The sequence below is a fragment of the Galeopterus variegatus genome, unplaced genomic scaffold, assembly GCF_000696425.1.
Source record: "Galeopterus variegatus unplaced genomic scaffold, G_variegatus-3.0.2 Scaffold1705, whole genome shotgun sequence".
Taxonomy (NCBI): domain Eukaryota; kingdom Metazoa; phylum Chordata; class Mammalia; order Dermoptera; family Cynocephalidae; genus Galeopterus; species Galeopterus variegatus.
Window position 1 is genome coordinate 314,234 of NW_007727816.1, and position 20,682 is coordinate 334,915.

Below are 20,682 nucleotides of genomic sequence, written 5' to 3' on the forward strand. Positions count from 1 at the left end.
GGAAACACCAGCTTCTAAGGGATGGAAGAGGAAGGAAAGAGAAGAAATGGAGAATGAGCAGGAGAGGAACACAGAGTGCGATGAGCTAGTGTCCTAGAGTTTCAGGAAACTAGGAGTGGACAAGGGTCAAGGGCTGCAGAGACGAAGTCAGGCAAAGTAACGGAGAAATGTCAGGTCCTCTGTTTCTTTGCTGTCGTGTTGTAAAGTCTGGATCATCCCCGTTTGACACATTGTTGAAACAAGTGGTCTGTTAACTGGGTCAGTTAAGAAGTAGGAGGTGGGCAAGGCGAAGACCCAGATTTAAAGTTGGAGTGTGCCCCAACAAAAGAAAGATGGCAGAAGGGAATGGTGAAGACTGACAGCGAGAGCGCGGCCAAGTGCACGGCTTTGTGAGTTACCGTATGATGTGAAGCAGCCAGCAAGGGAAGAAAATGCAAAGGAAAGGGGAGAAGGAAGCATCAGGATCCCCACCCACCTACTGCAGTGCAGAAATGTCCTTCCAGAGACCTCGCCGTTGCCTCCATTTGGCCTCTGATCCGACCATGACAACAGTCCATGGCTATGCTTGGAAAATCCATTTTCTTATGCAATGAGTATGAAAAATCTGTTTAACAGAAATATGTATTGACCCCCTACCATGTGCCGGGCACTGTGCCAGGAAGCTAGGCGGTGCTGGTAGGCAAGACAGTTAGCACAAGCCCTGCCGTTGCCTCCATTTGGCCTCTGATCCGACCGTGACAACAGTCCATTCTTGGAAGCATTCAGAGGCTATGCTTGGAAAATCCATTTTCTTATGCAATGAGTATGAAAAATCTGTTTAACAGAAATATGTATTGACCCCCTACCATATGCCGGGCACTGTGCCAGGAAGCTAGGCGGTGCTGGTAGGCAAGACAGTTAGCACAAGCCCTTCCTTCGTGGAGTCACAGTCCCGCGAGGGAGATGACAGTGGTCAGACTGTGCAGATACGGACCTAAGGTCTAGTAAGCACTGGGAGGGAGGGTAGGGGGCCGTGGGACTGTTCAGCAAGGGAGCTTCATCCAGTGAGGGACTCCACGCCAGCAAAACCCAACCAGGTATAAATACGTCACAGAGACAGAGACCTCTGTCTGCCCACTCGACACCTAAATCTCTAGCCTGGAGAGCCAACGTTCCCAACCCCCCTCTTCCTCAGCTTTATCCCAGGCAGTGGGGCGTCCCTGTAAACTTTTCATGAAAGACTTTCCCTCCCCTGTCTTGCCCCTGGTTTATTTCTTTTACTGTTTACAAGGTTTCATTCGATTCTCTACCATCTAAATGGTTCCCCAAATACAGCAAGATTCTCTATCTTTCATCGGCTTTCTAAGCCCTAGTTCTATCTGTTCCAACTATGTTCAAAATTATCTCCAAGGGGAAAAGGGGGCCTCTTTTTGTACAATCTGCTAAAAACTATTTCTGTCACCAAAACTAAGTCGTAAATTGCCAGAAAGGTGATGAATTAGTTAGAAATCATTAACATCTAATATAAAGTAGCTCTCACCCTCACCTCAAATTTCAAAGGCCGTGTGGGTCATAGACTATTGCTGTTACAAGAAATCACAGCTCTAGACTTGAGCTGGTACCGTTCGGACCCAGGAGAAGGGCCCAACCAAGAAATGGCAAATAAAAGGCAGGGACAGTGCCCGCCTCACCTCGTTGCCTGCAGCAGACACCAGTAACTCATTCCCACAGCCTCCCTCGTGGCCCAGACTCTCCTCAGGAGCTTTCTCACACCACACCTGTCAGCCCCTGGGATAAAGTCCTGTTACTACTGTGGGGACATGTGGTCCTCTGTCCTGCAGCATTGGAGATCTAGCAACTGGGAAGAAACAGCGAGCTTGTTTGGGAGTACCTTGCAAATCCAACCAACCAATACCCGCAACCATCACACCGGGTGTGACCAACATCCCAAAGAGCAGACTCCCTTGGCTGGTGTCTGTGCATGCGCCTGTCCTGTATCTGCCCCTGGAGAACACATGAGCACAGCTGGAAGCAGTGTTCACGTCAGAACTGTTCAGAATCCCAAGCCATGGCAGGCACCCGCAGCCATCCCTCTTCGCCAAGGCCAGGCATGCACCAGTGGTCTGTCCTAGTCCCAGAAAAATCAAGGGACCCTGCAGCTCAAAATTATCTCCAAGGGGAAAAGGGGCCTCTTTTTGTACAATCTGCTAAAAACTATTTCTGTCACCAAAACTAAGTCGTAACTTGCCAGAAAGGTGATGAATTAGTTAGAAATCATTAACATCTAATATAAAGTAGCTCTCACCCTCACCTCAAATTTCAAAGGCCGTGTGGGTCATAGACTATTGCTGTTACAAGAAATCACAGCTCTAGACTTGAGCTGGTACCGTTCGGACCCAGGAGAAGGGCCCAACCAAGAAATGGCAAATAAAAGGCAGGGACAGTGCCCGCCTCACCTCGTTGCCCGCAGCAGACACCAGTAACTCATTCCCACAGCCTCCCTCGTGGCCCAGACTCTCCTCAGGAGCTTTCTCACACCACACCTGTCAGCCCCTGGGATAAAGTCCTGTTACTACTGTGGGGACATGTGGTCCTCTGTCCTGCAGCATTGGAGATCTAGCAACTGGGAAGAAACAGCGAGCTTGTTTGGGAGTACCTTGCAAATCCAACCAACCAATACCCGCAACCATCACACCGGGTGTGACCAACATCCCAAAGAGCAGACTCCCTTGGCTGGTGTCTGTGCATACGCCTGTCCTGTATGTGCCCCTGGAGAACACGTGAGCACAGCTGGAAGCAGTGTTCACGTCAGAACTGTTCAGAATCCCAAGCCATGGCAGGCACCCGCAGCCATCCCTCTTTGCCAAGGCCAGGCATGCACCAGTGGTCTGTCCTAGTCCCAGAAAAATCAAGGGACCCTGCAGTGAACCTGGTCACAGATATCAGGGAAATGGTGGAAGTGAACGAATGACTTTACTTGGCATCATCTCTGGTTGAAACACCTGAGAACATATAGAAGGTTAATAAGTTGGGAAAATTGAAAGGAGAGGCACAAGTCTGAGTCCCAGATATAAGAGCTGTGATTCTGAGGGTAGCGGATCATAAAATCCACAGGGTCAAAAAGTAAAAACCTCAGATCTAGAGGTATAAGGATAAGTGGTCTTCAGTTTTTTTCTTTAAATATTACCCTTTACATTGAAGAACTATAATATGGACAGCCACTAAAAAATAAAGGATTTCTATCATACAGTAGAGAAGTTTCTCAGTTTATTTTTCATGTGATTTATAATAAATGCTTAATCTCACAAGACCTTAGTTCTGACAGTAAAATATGTCATAAATTACAGGAACAAAGTTCCTTAACTCATGCTCAGAAGGAAGTCCACTTTCATGGAGTAAAGTACACAGCTCTGAGACCAGATGACCTGGAGTGATTTGTTTTCATTTCATAAGAATAATTATATCTTTAATTTAATTTTTACATCTGCCTACCATTAACTAAAAGAGCCTGAATAAAATCTAACAATGAAGTATCCACCACTCTTGATGATTTATCCCAATGATGAAAGATTAATAAGAACCTGCAAAGTCATCATGTGAAATAAAAACAGTATCTAAAAAAATGCATCAGGATCTGGTAGCCCTACATATAGCTTCCACAATATCACATCAGAGATCCTTGGTGAGCAACACAAGAAAATAAAAGTCAGAAAAGGACTAGGTGAAAAAAAACAGAGATAAGAATCTTTGTGCACATGGAAAAACATTACTTAATAGAAACATATTTAGTGGAGCTGGAAAGTAACTGTGTGTTCCCTCTAGGGTTGCTGTGGCATATGGTGACTCCCCCAAAGTCCGAGTGGCTGCAGACCTCCAGTTTGCTTTCTCCTTTCTGTCCTGTGACTGTGAATTAATGGTTTCTTCATGAGCCACACAGAGAACATATTTAGTGGAGCTGGAAAGTAACTGTGTGTTCCCTCTAGGGTTGCTGTGGCATATGATGACTCCCCCAAAGTCCGAGTGGCTGCAGACCTCCGGTTTGCTTTCTCCTTTCTGTCCTGTGACTGTGAATTAATGGTTTCTTCATGAGCCACACAGACATCATTTTTGTGTATATTTATTCTTCCTTTGACTAAATCCTAACAAATTTGAGAGTTTTTACTATTATTAAGGGGGTAGAGACATCTGAAATGGAAAATGTTGCAACTTGTAAAATCAAAGCATTAAATTTTTCAAAATTTAAATACCATAGCTATAATACTTGGAGACTACCATCTATGAAGACACTCTATTTTTCTTCAAAAAGCAACCTTGGTGCTAATAGGAAGCCAAAGGGAGGCAGCTTATTTAAATTATTTCTCTTAAAATGTTATGTGATTATCCAAATCCATCCATTTCTTTTCAAGTAAATACAAAAATGTACTAGCTTACTGATTTTTAAAAATCAACTTCCTTTCCCAGCCGTGGCCTGAATCAATGATTCCCAAGTTTTTCTTGGAGCCACCCAGAATGAGACATAATGAGGCATTTCTACCCACAAGGGATATAAAATAGTATAGGGGTTTTCCCAGATGGATGAAATGTACATGGGTGACCCCAAACCAAGCAGCCTTGACCTTCTGGCCATGCATCTGACATCTCACTTTGTCACCTACCTGGCACAGCTGACACCATTCATGCTCTCGGTACATTCTGTGCCCTGGTAGAATGCTTTTTCCCACCTTCCCTGACTGGCAAATGCCTGGTCAGCCGTCCTTTGGGATCTGGATCCTCTGACCCTTCTCTGCAAAGCCTCCTGGCATCGTCCCCTCGTCTCTGCTTTGCCCCATGCTCCATTCATTTCCATCAAACTGTATTATCATTAAGAGTCTACACCTGAAAAGCAGAAACCGGAAGGATTCAGCCTCATCCACATGGTTCAGGACCCAGCCCATGATGGTGCTCAGTCCACTGTGTTTCATTTAATTGCCAGGCTTCCAGAAAAGCCCAGCTCTGGCCTTCTGTGTCTTTCCAGTCTGTCTTCTGTCATTTGCCAGTATGTTCCAAATGTGCGCCTGCTTAGGAAGGCCTCGCATGCAGCACCGTCTTCTCTATACACCTCTTTTCTGAAAGTCAACCCCTTCCTCTCTCCCCACTCTCCCACCACATTATCTCAACTGCATTTAATCCCTGTTTTCTGATCTGCACCCAAGTCTAACTCCCGTTCTGTCACTTGTCCCTGCTGAGCTCGGTTGCATGTTCCGAGCCTCTTGTATGACTGCCTTGGCCTTCCCAGCCCCTGTGTCTGGACATCTCCACTAAACCCTGCTCTCAGTCTGTCCCTCCTCTCTTCCTCATGTTCTCATGGTGGCCGGCCGAGTGCCTGGCTGCTTTCTTCTCTCTCTTTCTCTTTCTCTCTCGGCTGTTGGCATTTCTGACATTCTTCCTCTCCTGCAGACAGGAGGTGTGTGTCCTGGAGCCTTACATGTGGGGCGTGCTCTTCTTCCCACTGAGGTCAAAGAGAGGTATCAGAGTCATGGAACAGAGCCGGAAGGAAAACCCAATAAGTCTCCTAAACCCTCCAAGGTGTAACTTCCTCCTTGCTTTTTCAAATTTTCACAACAATAGCTAAGGTCACCCCTGGTATCATGAGCTAGGTCCTCAAATTTTTTCAAGGTAGAATCTCCAGACATCAACCCTAAATACTTCAATGAATCTAATGCTTGCGTTCGTGTCCTGCCCACAGTACAATGAGCTCCTCAGTAAGGCTCAGGCATTCATTGTATCTTCCTAATTAGTAAAGGTGCTTATCCTATCTGGGCTCTGGCTTCCCTTGTCTAGACATAATAGATCTTTACCCTTTTTCCAAGAGAAGCTCTTTCCACAATCTTTGTGGTCCCCTAGCAAGCAGCAGCATCACCTGAGATACAGAGTCTTGAGGCCCACCCCAGACCTGCTGAATCAAACTCCAGCGGTGGGGCCCGGTGATCTGTGATTCTGATGAACACTGAAGCTTGAGAACCACTGGTTTAATTTCTCTTCAGGCTATTCTAAGGAAAATGTTACTCAGAAAAAATGCCAGCCAGTGCAAGGGGGTGAGAGGCCTCCCAGAGCTGGACCCAGTCTCGCTGCACCACATGGACGGAGCATGAGCCTGGGGTCTGTCCTGGCCCCTGATGTATTTGTAAAAGGCCAGACCTCCTCCATTTTGCCTTGGCAAACTTGGAGTTGTTTCCTCCCCTAATGAATTTCTCTATATTCAATCCCATTTGAATTTTACCATTTACTTTTCCAATTTGTCTAGGACGTTCTGCCTTTTATTCCATTTTCCAAGATAATTGCCACCCCCATTTATTTTATATCAATCGTGGATTTAATGAGAAGATAATTTATTCCAGAAACTAAGACGTTAGTAAGGATATACTGTATCAGGCATGGAAGATACATGGAAAGCAGCGGCATAGAAAATCAAGAAAGCCTTTACAGTGTGCTGTTACTTCCACCTATTTTTGTTGCACACACTAAGCACCTGGCAGTGCCAACCAGCAAAAACCAACCATCGAGGCCAGCCCATGACAGCCCGCAGGAAGTACACAGCTCTCCAGACTGGATCCTCTGCTTCCTCTTTGTCATTCCACGTGTGAGAGGGACATCGATCCCCCTCCTCTGGATGATGCAAAGTCCCAGGCTGGCGGGATCTGCCCCTGCCCTCTCCTTCTGGCTGACTCTCCACGCTCTCGGCCTCTCCGCGCCTGGCTCCCAGCTCAGAGAAAGCCAGGAAAGTGATGGTATCACTTAGATGGAGATAAGCGCCAGCTCCTTGAGGCAGTCCATGGGGGTGCAATGCGTAAATAGAGAATATGATCATGCAAACAGGATGCGAGACTGAGAAAAGTAAGCTTAGGGTACTAAAGACAACCAGAACGAAGTATGTCACGCTAAGGACAATCTGTAGGACTACACGTAAAATTGTAATCATCTTTTTGAATAATCCTCTAGCTACCTGAGAGTACCATGTTTTCTTAAAAATATGAAATTTTAGATACTTTGTGATCTATAGAGAATAATTCCTCAACTAGAAAAATATCCTAAATTTTTGGGCCGGCCCGGTGGCGCACTGGATAAGTGCGCCGCTTGGGAAGCGCAGTGGCGCTCCTGCCCGAGGGTTCAGATCCCACATACGGACCGGTTCCCGCTCACTGGCTGACAAATGAGGTGTGTTCAAATGGATAGACCATGATGACCTACAGTAGGACTGACCGGCTCTGAAGTGCAGCTCGCCGTGATCTACCTGTTTGAACATGTCTCACTTGGTCCCACACTGACCAGCTAGAGCCCCTGTGTTGCCCAGACTGGTGACCATCATTTCCAGTGATAGAGCAGAGTCTTGGTTTCCTCTTCAGTAATGATGCCACCCATACCTAACACAGAGTGCTATTGCCAGGATTTAAAACAATGCACGTAGCCAGCCCGGTGGCTCACTCGGGAGAGTGCGGTGCTGATAAAACAATGCATGTGAAAAACATGTAGGAAGCATCCAATAAATGGTGTTTATGTATTTCACCTTTCAGGATTAAGGCATTGTAACAAAACACCGGCCTTTACAGAAGCTTCTAAGTTTCCCTTTCCCTCCAGGAAAAAAAGGGATAAGCTTTTCCTCCGTGGTTTAAGTTATTCCTGAGCTCTCTATATTGTCTTTTGGAAAACTATTCCAATTTTTGTGGCATGTTATGTTTTAGGATTTATATGTACATCTACTTCTTTTGCCAATAATTATTCAAGACAGGTATATATGATTTTTGCAGATAAATCAGTGTCTGAAAAACAACATAATTAAATCAAATTAAATAACATTTCTTAATGTTGTTGATATAAAGTAAATAATTTTTGGATTGAACCCCAGAGTTGTTCCATGAAGTAGCTTAAATCTCTGCTTTGCCTTTTATTTGATAAATATATTTTTAAGCATAAAATTTCTAAAGATTAACACACAAAAATCATTAAATTAAGAATATCAAGGACATAGTGCTGTTTTTCATAGTTTACCTGAAAGAATTACAGCTTCAGGGATTGGAGGTAACAGAAGTGGTCCCTCTAATGTCCTCTTCTTCTCAGGAAAGAAGCTATGAAGGACACGTCAATATCTGGGCTGAGTTTGGTATGTACAGTGATTCTAGAATTAACAAACACATGTCTACACTGGCAATTGGGATGAGATATATATAGGCTCAGTTAGGATGCTACTGCCCATGGAATCTTCTTGATTCTTGACAAGTAAGAACCTTTAAGAATTTTCATTGTTTTTTCTGAACTATCTGGTTGAACTCTGGAGGGTAAGCAAGACCCTAATGTCCTAAAAAAAAATTATTTACTTTAGAGAAGAAATATCTTTCTTGGATTCTTAGAAATCTTAGACTCATCTCTTCCTTTGACTGTGTAGACATAGAACAAGTTCTTAAAAGGATTATTTTCCTCTTAGATTTTTTCTCCCTTGGAGCTTAATGCATGAGCCCTAGCTTGCTTTAGTGACTCCTGAGATGGCAGCCTAGTATTTGTTTCTTCACTGAGTTGTGTCTGAGGAAGAAATATTTAAATTGATTATTGTCTTCTCCAGTTCCTTGATGGCACTTTACCACACCCACAGCCAATAAAATATTGATAGAGAAATAAAACTGAAGACTACCTCATGATTCAGTTACTCAAAACTATAAAAAGCTTTTGCTAAGTAACAGTATTTAGAAGGACAACTCAATAGGTTAGAGGGGGTAAATTGACATGTGAACATCCATCACATTTTATTAAGCAAATCAAAAATAGATTTAATCTTTAATATGTGTCTCTATAGTATAAAATTTACTGGATTCAATTGTTGATTATATGCTCAGCAGATTAGCTAATTACATGAGGCAGATGCTTGATGCATATTAATTTGGATTCTCATGTCGATTATAACTATCTTTGGTTCATAATGTGGCCCCTACTTGGCACAGCTGAGAAACAATGAGGGTGTTCACTTGACGTGTAACTGCAGGCAATTCTGCAGGAGGGACAGCATGGCATCCTGGGAGGAGTCCTGAGCCACAAGGTGGCATCCTGGCTTCTAATGTTCATCAGCCACATGGCCTTGGGCCAGTCACTCACTTCTTATAATCATACTGGGTGTATCTGCTGCATAGGAATAGCGCGCAAGTCCTGGGAGCTATTATTAATTATTACCATGGGGACCAGAGTGGGAAACAGCTTCTTAATCACGTTTCTACAATAGCTCCTTACTAACAATTATTTAAAGGTAAAATGTTAACTCAATAGTTAAAAACACTTTAGGAAATTAAAGAGACAGATAATTCCAAGTGTTGGTGAAGATGTGGAGCAACTAGAATTCTCGTACATTGCTATGAGTGGGAATATGAAATGGTACAACCACTTTCGAAATCAGTTTGGGAGTTTCTTAAAAAGTTAAACATGCATTTACAGTATGATCCAGTAATTCCACTCCTAGGTGTTTACATAGAGAAACAAAACACAACTGGACACACAGACTTGTACATAAGTGTTTATAACAGCTTGATTCATCACAGCCCAAAATAGCCCCAAACTGGAAACAACCCAAATGCCCACCAAAAGATGAATGAATAAACAATACACACACATACACACACACACACGCACACGTGCACTCATGTATACAAACGTACTTCCTTTACAGGAGGACTTAGCTCTCTTAGTTCTAACACACAGTGAGGTAACTGTGGTTAACAATCATATGTTGTATATTTCAATTAGCAAGAAGAGAGGATTTTGAAAGTTCTGCCAATTATATGTATTGAAATGTCACACTGTACCCCATAAATATGTACAATTATGTGCCAATAAAATTAAAAAGAAGGAAAATAGAGTTGAAAGATAATACAAGTATTTTCATGAACTATTCAAAGTACCCTTGTATAGTGGAATGCTGTTCAGCAGCAAAAAGGAATGAGCTGCTGATGCCTGCAACAAAGTGGATGGGTCTTGAGAACAGTACGCTAAGCGAAAGCAGCCGGTTGCAGAAAGAGCAGTACTGTACGGGACCACTTCCCGAATCATGCGAAAGAAACGCGTAGGGGCAGAAAGTGTTTGTCTGGGGCAGTGAGTTGGGGGGAATTGACTGCAGAGGGGAAGAGGGAACTTACTGGAAAGAGGAGAAGATTCTGTACCTTGATTGTGGTGGTTTCACAGGTGTGAACATTTGATAAAACTCATCAAAATGTATATTTGAAATGGGTGTATTTTACTATGTGTAAATTACATCTCAGTGAAGTCGAATGAGAAAGTGACACTCACATAGGAAAGCAGTGACAGACATGCAGCTGAAGTGCTCAGGCTGGCTGGTCCCTGGCACTGAGCTGGCACTGAGGAAGTGGCAGACCTTCTTAGACCGGGGCCATGTTGTAGCTGGCTCTCCAAACAAACCTTAAGGCCTGATCTAATTCTACTCCCAGGCTGACCATCTTTCATAAAAACCTTGCTATATCTCTGTTTATGAAAGCACTTTGTAAGCCAGAAAGTGCTCTATCCAGTCAACAAAGGTGGCTACTGCCAAGGCTAACCGTCCACCTGCTCAGGGTCCTGAGCTGCCCATGTGGGAACCTTCTAGAGGACGACACATGAAGGAGAGGGCATCCCCCCAAGCCTCCAGGTGGACCTGGCACCTGCAATCACGTCCTTCCCCTCGCCCACCTGCCCTCAGCTGAGCTTCCCTTGCCTCACACAGCAACAGTCCCTCGATAACCTGTAAAGGAATAATGAATAAATGGACACAAAGACAGCCTTCTTTAATGCACACAAAAATTTTTAAAATTAAATGAATTCTTCCTTGTGGCATTGTGAGTAAGAGCTTGGGCCCAGGGTCAGACTTCATATGTCCAGAGACCAGACCTTCCAAAGCAGCTGGATGCACCTATGAAGTCCTTTACCCTCTCTGTGCCTCAGCTTCCTTGTCTGTAAACGAGGGGTCAAAGTAGTAATACCACAGGACGGCTGATGTCAGAATCAAATGAGGGAGGGCACCAAGGTCCTTCACACTGTGGCTGGCCCCCAGGAAGAAAGTGACAACTGAGGACTACAAATACTACTGGATAATTCTGTCCTCTTGATTCCTATAGGATATCAGGGAGCATGTTATCAACTCCATGCACAGTAACCTACTCAGACTCCAGGTCTGGAAGAACAAGAGTCCCCGTAGACACTCAGCCCAGTCACGTAAGAGAAAACGGTGGGGCACAGCCACACTGTCAGGTTTGAATTTCGCATTCCACACTGATTGCTAGTGTTGTATTTTACCCGCACCTAACTGAGAAGCCTGGCAAGTGTGCTGTAATTGCATAAACAGGCAGAAAGAGTCCAGCCACACACCGTGGTCGAGAAATGTAGAAAACTGGGGGGCTCTAGCTAACCAAGTAGGAAATTAATAATTTATTTAGAATTACTAAGAAAATATCTGTCAAGCAGGCAGCAACGTATCACATACAAGAGACTTCCTGCTGTAGTGAGGGTCCTGCGCTCTTCCTGAGAAGTATATATTCTTGGAAAGAAAATGATGCAACTCCAGATGCAACTTCAGTACCCTGGCATTTCCCCTCTTTTTTTCACTCATTTGTGTGTCTCTTCCATCCCCCGTGTAGCTCCACCAACCCTCCCAGACGTCGGTGGGTCAAGCGGCCTCCCCAGGCAGCCTCTTGCACCTGGCTCACAGCCAAGCGTCCGTGTCTCAGAGTCCCGTCCGGCAGGCCACCTCGTCCTCCTCCTCCTCGTCCTCGTCCTCCTCGGCTTTGAGCGTGGGCCAGCTAGTCAGCAGTAAGTGTCCCTCCTGGCTCGGTCGGAACATGGTGCCCTCCTCATTGCCCGTTTGCTGTGCCTTCCCTTCTTTCTTTCTCTCTCTGCTTCTCTCTCTCTCAACCCTGCAGAGGAATTTCCTGGCCCTGCTCGGCCGGTGTTGGCATGACGACGTCTGTGCCCAGGGCCAGGCGGTTCCTGGGGCAGGGCGGGCTCATCTCGGCGCCCCCCTGTGCAGCGTCAGTGCGGGCACCTCGGAGGCAGAGGCTGATGAGTTTGCGGGGCAGGAGCCACATGGCTCACAAGCAAATAGCCCACAACAGGCACTCAGCCGGCGGGTCAAGCTGCTTTCCTGTGTGTTTGAAATCCCCTGCGTTCTGCTTGTAGGTGTCAGAGGAAATACGAGAGAGCGTGCCTGTGGGCGGGCGGGCGTGCAAGGAGCCGCCTGCAGGGGCAGGTGGGGAGGCTGCCCGGGCTGGAATCCGATGGGAGGCCTCTGAACCACCGTTCAGAAAATGAAACAGGCCTGTGAGGCTGCCTCCCGGAGTAGGCTGTATATATGTAATTTTTAGAGATGGTATTTGGCCCTAGGTGAAGACAGCATATTTAACACATGCAAATGGAAACATGTTAAGATGAATGGAATGACGGTCTAATTTAATGTCAGTTATTCCCCTTTAGTGCACTTTTTACTTAAACTGTATATAAAATCACAGAACATGTGCAAAGATTGCAATTCAGCAGAGACCAAAAATCCGGTAGTTCTGGGTTTCAAGGGTTTAAGCGCTGCATAGGTATCTGTGCCATAACATGAGGTAAGGATCTATGTGAGTGACCTGCTGTAGCAGGAACAATGAGGATCCTCACGTGTGTGGGTCAAATCTGGTCAGCAAAGCAGGACGGAGGGTTGCCATGTCCTCCCCCACAAGCAACCACCCCAAAAAGAAAAAGTATATATATATAAATATATTAAATTGTGTGGATGCTTGTGGGTGGGAAGAGAAGGGAAAGCTGCAATGCCCAGTACTCATGGGCCAGCCTGGGTGCTCGTGACCTTACAGTTGGTCAATATCATGCAGAGGTTCAGGATGCATGTGGAGTTTTCCACCAACTGGTATTTTAGGTTGTTGAAATGTACAACCCCTCTCCATTTGGGCCAGAAATCCTAGTCTTACATAAATAAAATTAATTTAATTATGCCGGATTTTCCTCAATAAGGTGGTTGTGAGTAAAGATTCAAACTTGGTTCCAATTCAGTATTCTGCATCAGTTTCTGCAAAATACTCTGTTTCTAAATGACAGCAAGATCATAAATTTAGGATAGGATGTTAAGCTTTGGTCCTGAAAGAAAAAGAGACCAAGGTCAAGCATCTTATAGAGAAGAAACAAGTTAAACATGAAATAAAAGTACAAAGCACCCTGCTAATATGGTATTTTTCACAAGGTAAACACTCAGTACATGTTAGACGGACTGAGAGATGAGTGGATGGATGGACAGACAGTAGACAGATGGGTGGGCAGAACTGAATTCTCTCTAGTCACTTTTCATAAGATGGGCACGGAAGGATTAGCCTTTTTCAGAAATCAGTAACACAGCTACTTAATGGGCTAGATGGAATTCAATTGTACACTAGCCAGTGGGACACCTAAGTTTTAGGTCTATGATGAGTGAACCATATTATATAACCTTGATGTGAAAGATAAAGACCTGGGAGAGAGAGACTCCTTTAGCGCAGACGCTTGAAGCAGGAAACTCCACAGCCATGTGTAGAGCCTGAGCAGAGAGGCCACACCAAGTCTGCAGTCTTCTCTGGCAGTACCATGAGGGATCAGACTTTGCACAAACCCATTGTTGGACTTACCATAGCTCTAGATTTGGGGCATATTATTTAGTTAATTCCCTTCTGTCTCAAAACCCAACTATTGAATGAATAATACATGGATCGTATCCCTCTGGTTTGATAATTTGCTATGATGGCTCACAGAACTCAGGGAAACACATTTACCGGTTTACTATAAAGGACGTGACAAAGGATACAGATGAACAGCCACATGAAGAGGTACGTAGGATAAGGTCTGGAAGGGAACTTCTGTCCCTGTGGCGTTGGGGTGTACCACCCTCCCAGCATGTGGATGTGTTCACCAACCCAGAAGCTCTCTGAACCCTGGAGCTCAGGATTTTTATGGAAGCTTCATGGTATAGGCAGAATTGATTATTAACTCAGTCTCAGCCCCTCTCGCCTCCCCAGTGGATGGAGGCTTGGGATGAATAAGCTTCTAATCATAGCTTAGTCTTTCTAATGACTAGCCCCCCATCTTGAAGCCACCCAAGAGCTCACCAGGAGTCACCTCATTAGAACAAAAGACTCTCCTATCACCCAGAAAGTTCCAGGGGATTTAGGGGCTCTGTGTCAGGAACTGGAGTCAAAGACCAAATATTAGAACAAAAGATGCTCTCAGCACCCCTATTACTTAGGAAATTACAAGAGTTTTAGGAGCTCTGTGCCAGGAATCAGGGATGAAGACCAAATATGTGTTTCTGGTACTATCACAGTAATACAGATTCTTTGGTTGAAACCATGGTCAATGAGCCATGACCATGTCATTGTCAACGACTCTCACCCTAGTGCTGGTCAGCCTACCGCATGCCAGAGGAGGTAGAATGCTGGATCATACAAAAACGTTGCCCACTGCAGGCAAAGGAATGCTGAGTTATGTCCTAGTAGTGATAACGGGGTCGTCATGTGCAAAGAGCGCCACATCTGGGCTCAGGACTGCAAATGTACACCCTTGTTAGAACATCCGCTCGGCACCTGTTCACAGCACCCACACACCTTGCCCAGTGGTAAACCTCGCTCCCTCTCCAGTCATCAGAGGGAGACGTAGTCTCTATAAGAAGGGTTTTTAAAGTGTAGAAGAAAAGTCAAACAATGACTTGACAAATATCCCAATTTGGTTTAAGATTTACAGTACACTGTTTTAAAATAGGTACTGTTCTGTTTAAAAATCTGAAGGTTTTGATGATTTGTTGATTTTTTTTTCAGTACACTCTTTCTAAAACCCTGGCTTGTAAGCTTTATCCTTAGACAGGACTGATAGCTAGTCTCAGAAAAGCCAAAACTATGAAGTAAAAGTAAAGAGGCACGGCCATAGCTTAGAGCACGTGAAACCCGGGTCACCATTCGCGCCGTTTCTCACACCCAGCGAAGGCACCATGCTGCACATGTGCTTTTCTCCTGCACCACATTGCACACTCCCAAATCGCTTTTATTTTTCAGAAATATTTGGCAACTGTGCCCATTTTGCTGTGAGAATGGCACTAAGAAGCAGACCGATGTTTACATAAGATAGTTAATTCGTCCTTTTAGCAACTTCTTTAAGATGCGTCTTACTCCCGTAACAACCCCACGAGCCGGGGTCGTGCAAGGATCAGGGAGGTGCACAGCGACCGTTCAGCCCAGTTTGCAGCCTCTTACACTGACACCCAGGGAAACGGTGGGAAGGAGCCACATGTAAAAAACAAAACAGAACATCTGTCTTGGTGCATCCTCAGCACTCAATTCAGTATGCACCCAGAGACCATGCAATCAGATTCTACAGAATAGGTTCATGTTCACACAATTTGCATTTAGTTCCCATAAAAATCTTTTTACTTTTCAATCTAGGCATTCCAGACTTGATTTGGGAAAACACCGATTTATCCTAAAGCTCCAGTCCAGCTAACCCCTCTATAGGTTGATCTTCTGACTCTTCTAGCAAGGGTCAGATTCAGGGTAGACCCTGGCTATCATTGCTAGAAGAAGATCCTGGCCTTGTATTTAATATATTGGGCTGACTTAACCTGGATCAAATGCCCACAAAAGGTGCCACTTCCTCCTCAGTCCAGAGAAACCACAGACTGGGTTGCCCTAGAGCTGCTTAAAGGTGCTGGGTCCACCTTGTGGGGGACCTGAAGTTCCCCCTGAAGTCCCCATCAAGGTGGCCTTAGATTTATCCTTAAAATTAACCCAATCTCTCAGAGCCAAGAGAATGGGTGACAGCACCCCAGATTGACCTGTCCCAGGGCTGCATGTCAGCTCTGCACTAGGTTGAGAGCCGAGGTGACCTTCCAGGGAAGCCTCCATTTCCACGCTCACCTCTTGTCTCCCTCCTCAAGCACAGGAGCATGTATCCCTGAAGGAAGGGGAGCTCTTCCGACAGTGAGGCAGCCCCAAGAGTTAAAGATAGAAAAAATAGCATTTGTCTTTTGATTAGTTCGAAACGCCTTACAGACACCTTCTAATGAATTCTCCCAATGTGTGAAGACAAGCTGTGCATGTAATAGGGGTAAAGCTAGTATTTGCCCAGGAAAGGGCCCCTTCTTTGGATGGGGAGACTTCTGCAGTCTTGGAACCTATGGAGCAAAACCACAGCACATTTGCCTCCTGAGTTGTCTGGATGAGAAAGAAAGCCAATTGGGTCATCTCCAGGCATCAACACATTGCACAGAGATGCTGAGTCCCTTTCCTGGGCCTTTGTCCAGTCCACCATCACCTGGTTTGAATTTCACAAGAACTCCTGTCTTACCACCTCTCTATGTAGAACCGGGAGAAAAGACAAGCGTGGGAAGTGTGTGAGAGGGGGAAGAAGGAACTCGCTTTCCCAGCGTGATGAAAGTTCTTGGACTCAGGGCCCAGGCACCCATGTCTCTGAGCTTCAGAGTGATGTTTGGTAATCCACACGACTCTGCTCAGTGCGTGACAGCCAAGAGTCCACAGCTTTCTTTTCCACTCAGGGTGTTGTCAGTGCTCTGGCAAAAAGCAACCTGCACAATCACACATCCAGATTTAGTTTCTAGACTCCAGGGACTAGTAAGGAGATATAAACAATAAAGGCAGCAGGGAAAGGGAAGAAAAATGATAGGACGCATTTCTATAAAATTGCAACCCAAGTCACAAACCTACCCAGTGCTGTGCTGCTAAATCTGGTGGCAGCACAGGCCCAGGGACTGGAGTAGACCACGGAAATCCTTCTAGATTAAAGACCTGCTGCCACATGCTGGTTAAGTCAATTGATTCTAGCTGATCTAGAGATGGGACTAGTAAAGGCAGAACACATGCTTCCCACAGGGCTATTTAGCTTTGCCCACGGAAAAGCCCTCTTCCCCACCACAGACTGCACTGGCAGCCCCAACCTGCTGGCTCCCAGACCTTTGCCACTTGCCGTATGTGGTCAGGTGGGGAGGAAGGACAGGGTGGCTGCGTGCTCAGGAGCCCATCAGTCCCACACAGGTGAGACAGCAGCTCTTCTGTGCAGTCCAGCACACCGAATAGCAATGGTGAAGGGTCAAGAACAAGAGCGGCGTGCAGAGGACACCACAGCTGCACCTGGTCAGGACAGAGCCTCGGAGGAAGATTTCTGTAAGTGGGGTCAGGGATCCCCTGCGTGGAATCTCCCATGGTACTCGTTAAGAAGGCACATCCCTGGGCCCCACCAGGTGACTCTCACACCTGCTGAATCAAGGACACCACGGTCTTAAAAGTCATGTTGTTACAAGGAAAGTCTTGGCTTCCGTTTCTTCAGTTTTGAACCCCCACTGCCCACCCTTGCAAGGCTGCTCATCCCTCTTCCCTCGCTCACTGCACCACTCTGTTAGGAGCGTCCCTCTCCGCTCTAAACCAGGGTTTCTCGACTATTATTTTATTGTCGCCCCATTTTCCCTGCAAAAAGCCTTTTNAAACCAGGGTTTCTCGACTATTATTTTATTGTCGCCCCATTTTCCCTGCAAAAAGCCTTTTTTTTTTATCCTAATTACCCTCCTTTCCCCACGAAATTTTAATGGCACAGGTATTCTGCACATCTGTTCTGTCTATGCACCATGGCCCCTTGCTTCCCCCCTAGAGCCAATATCAGCCCCATCGGGAACGTGTGCTCCAGACACAGGGTCACGGGGCAGGCTGAGCAGCAGCGGGTCTTAGGAGGGCTGGAGATGAGGATGAGGAACTGGAGGGGCAGCCAGAATTAGTTCCAGCTGACCCCGTGACCAAGTGCACACGGAGATCCCATACAGCCAAATCTTCTCACGTTTCAAAAGAACAAGGAAAATCTAGATTTTTCTGTAGAAATCAATGTTTACATGTTGGTGGATAATTTGAAAAATTTGTACGCAATAGGAAAGCTGGGTTTCCTTTGCAAGCTGCTCATTTGCAACCCCTGCTCTAGGGGTGTTTTAATGAAGAAACATGAGAAAGGGCTGGAGACTGCTGTGTGCATGGATGTGAATCCTTAGCACACCCCAGGAGCTGCTTTGGGATTCTGTGGTGGTGGGATTTAAGATCCAGGGGGCAGCCACCACAAGGTACCACCCAAATGAGTCCTTCACTAACCAAGTGTTGCAGACCTCCTGGGGGAAGTTTTGGAAGAAAAAGCAGGATTTTGATTCATCTTAACAGCCAAACTAGTTTCATAGTCACCTCCACCCCTACCCATGCACAGATTCTCAATGCCCTGTGCTGAAATACCCACCACTCCTGGCACGAGCTACTCCTCCACCCTACTCACTTTCAGGCCTGCTCAGTGCTCTGTCCCTCCCTGCCTCTGTGCCTGTCTGCACGCAGTCCCCACCGAGTGGATGTGGCCCTCCATTCTCTGAGCAATGCCCGCTGGGTAAGACCCAGCTGAATCCTCCTGCCTGTCCCCTCTGCTCTGCATACCCATGTGGTGCCTCGCCATTAGCTCTTGATTATATTCTGTCTGGTATTTTTCCTGTGCAACCCCCTAGAGACTCTAAACTCCATAGAAGCGGAATTTCTTCTTATGTTTCTCTTGCCCCCGCCCCCACTCAGTTAGGACTCCCAGGTGTCACTAAAAAAAGTACTATATACTGAAGGCAGTGGTGGTGCCACTTTCCAATCTTCCCACAATGAAAGTTTGACTCATAATGTGAAAATTCGACAGGACCTTTTTTTCAAGGTGAGGATAAAGGTACAATGTACACCTGCATTGCTGATTCTATTGACAGAGTCCATTGTCCTTAGGCTGGAGGGGACCCCCCCCCCCAGTCATGAGAGAATCTGTACAGGGAGCATCAAACCTCCCGCAGATATTAACATCCTTATTTCAAAGTCCTTGAAAAATCAGCATTTGGGATGCAAGTGCCCACCAGAGTTTCTATAGCCCTGAGCCCAGAAGAGTCATAAGTCCACCACGGTCCTTGGACAAATACTTGAATTTACTGAAATTGGTGGGTTATTGTGCAGAAAGAAGAAGAGAAAAACTTTCACCTAAGTCCGAGGGATGAGGTGCAGAACAATAGAGGCGGCTGGCGGGGAGAGCGGCTCCACGCCAGGCAGGACTGCGCTGCACTTGCAAATCTTCCACCATCCCCAGCCCATGCTGTCTCCAGCCTGGTGCACGCTTTCATTTATCCAGGGATCAGTAGCCAGGGGGGGGGAAGTTTCATTCTCCAGCTGTTATGTCATTTCCCTTGATAAGTCCTAAATTGACCACGTTATCCAGCACCAAAGGAGCCTTCCTGTGGTCGGCATTTTTTATTATGTGCCCTTTCGGGGAACAAAGGCGTCTGTGTCAGTAAACCGCTATGGGGGGAAAAAGACAATATTATCCTCGCAGCTTCACCAGCATGCTCTTCTGAGGGGCTAACGTGAACGTAAGAAATTAGGCAACATTACCATCTTTTAGCCTGGCTGCATTGGTGATCAGATAAAGGAAAAACACAAAACACTATTTTTTTCAAGGGCAGTTTTTAGCAATAAAAATTTCAACTAGAACACTTCAAATGGAATCCATGTTTACACTTTTGCACAACATTTAAACATATTTATGGGCGAAATGGAGGTGCCTCCCCACAGGCGTGCCTCCCCATGCTGGCTGTTTTTGTTAGGCCCAGGGAACATGCCTTTGCATTGTGGTAGTGGCACCGTGAGCAAACGGGTGTTTCTGGGATAGAAACATCTCGAAGGAATATTTGTGGAGGTGTAACGAGTTGAGGATGGGGGCTTGAGTGCCTCACCTGGGAAACAAAGAGAACATTCCGTGCCGTTGGTCTTTCCTCCACTCTGCTATTAAACAGAGCCACTTTCTTATAAACCGTAATAAAAGATACCACTCGGTTGTGTGTTGACGTATTGATCCTATTTTTACAAACATCTCCACAGATCCTCAAACGGCAGCGGGTGAGGTGGACGGGGTTAATCTGGAGGAGATCCGAGAATTTGCCAAAGCTTTTAAAATCCGGCGCCTGTCCCTTGGCCTGACCCAGACTCAGGTGGGACAGGCTCTCAGTGCTACCGAGGGCCCCGCATACAGCCAGTCGGCCATCTGCAGGTAACCCGCGCCTGCATGCTGTCACCTCCCCTGGCTGGCCTGGGCCGTGTTTGTCCTCGCGGCTCAGCTTTTCTTCTTCGGGTGGGCAAAGCTGGATAGGCAGAGTGTGGGAGCACCGTGTCGGGTAGCCGTATGTTGGGATTGGTGATATCCATGCAAATGAAGGTGCTAAAGCATATTTGGGGGTCCTGGCTGCATAACTCCTGTCAACTCACGCAGAACTTCCAAGGCGGTCTCATTGGACGTGCACCCCCCCAGGCCAGCAGCCTTCCTGCTGGGCCCACACCCCTGTCCACATGCAGGTGTCCTGAGCAAATGCAAATCTGCCAGTCTTCATTTGTGTGAATGCTTGCACTATTTCTGCCAGAGATGGCTATCAGGATTTTCCAAGAAAACATACATTTAAAAAAAAAAAAAATTTAACCATCTTGTGACCTTGAAGGCGTTTTTTAACTTGCTTTCTCAGACAGCTTTAAAAGCACATTTTAAAAAAAAAAAAGAAGCAGCTGCTTTAAATGGCTCAGAAAAGGGTAGTGAGAATCTGGCCTAACCTTGCCCGTCCCCCCCCCCCCCACACACACACAC

The 20,682-nt window shown here is 46.0% G+C and overlaps 1 protein-coding gene across 1 annotated transcript in view; it reads left to right on the top strand.

Moving 5' to 3' along the window:
• POU6F2 (POU class 6 homeobox 2) overlaps positions 1 to 20,682 on the top strand; it is a 240,052-nt gene that overhangs the window by 213,442 nt on the left and 5,928 nt on the right. Inside the window, exons 7-8 of the mRNA XM_008578521.1 lie at positions 11,622 to 11,793; positions 19,929 to 20,097. Coding sequence (XP_008576743.1) covers positions 11,622 to 11,793; positions 19,929 to 20,097 — 341 coding nt within the window. The remainder of the gene's footprint in view (positions 1 to 11,621; positions 11,794 to 19,928; positions 20,098 to 20,682) is intronic.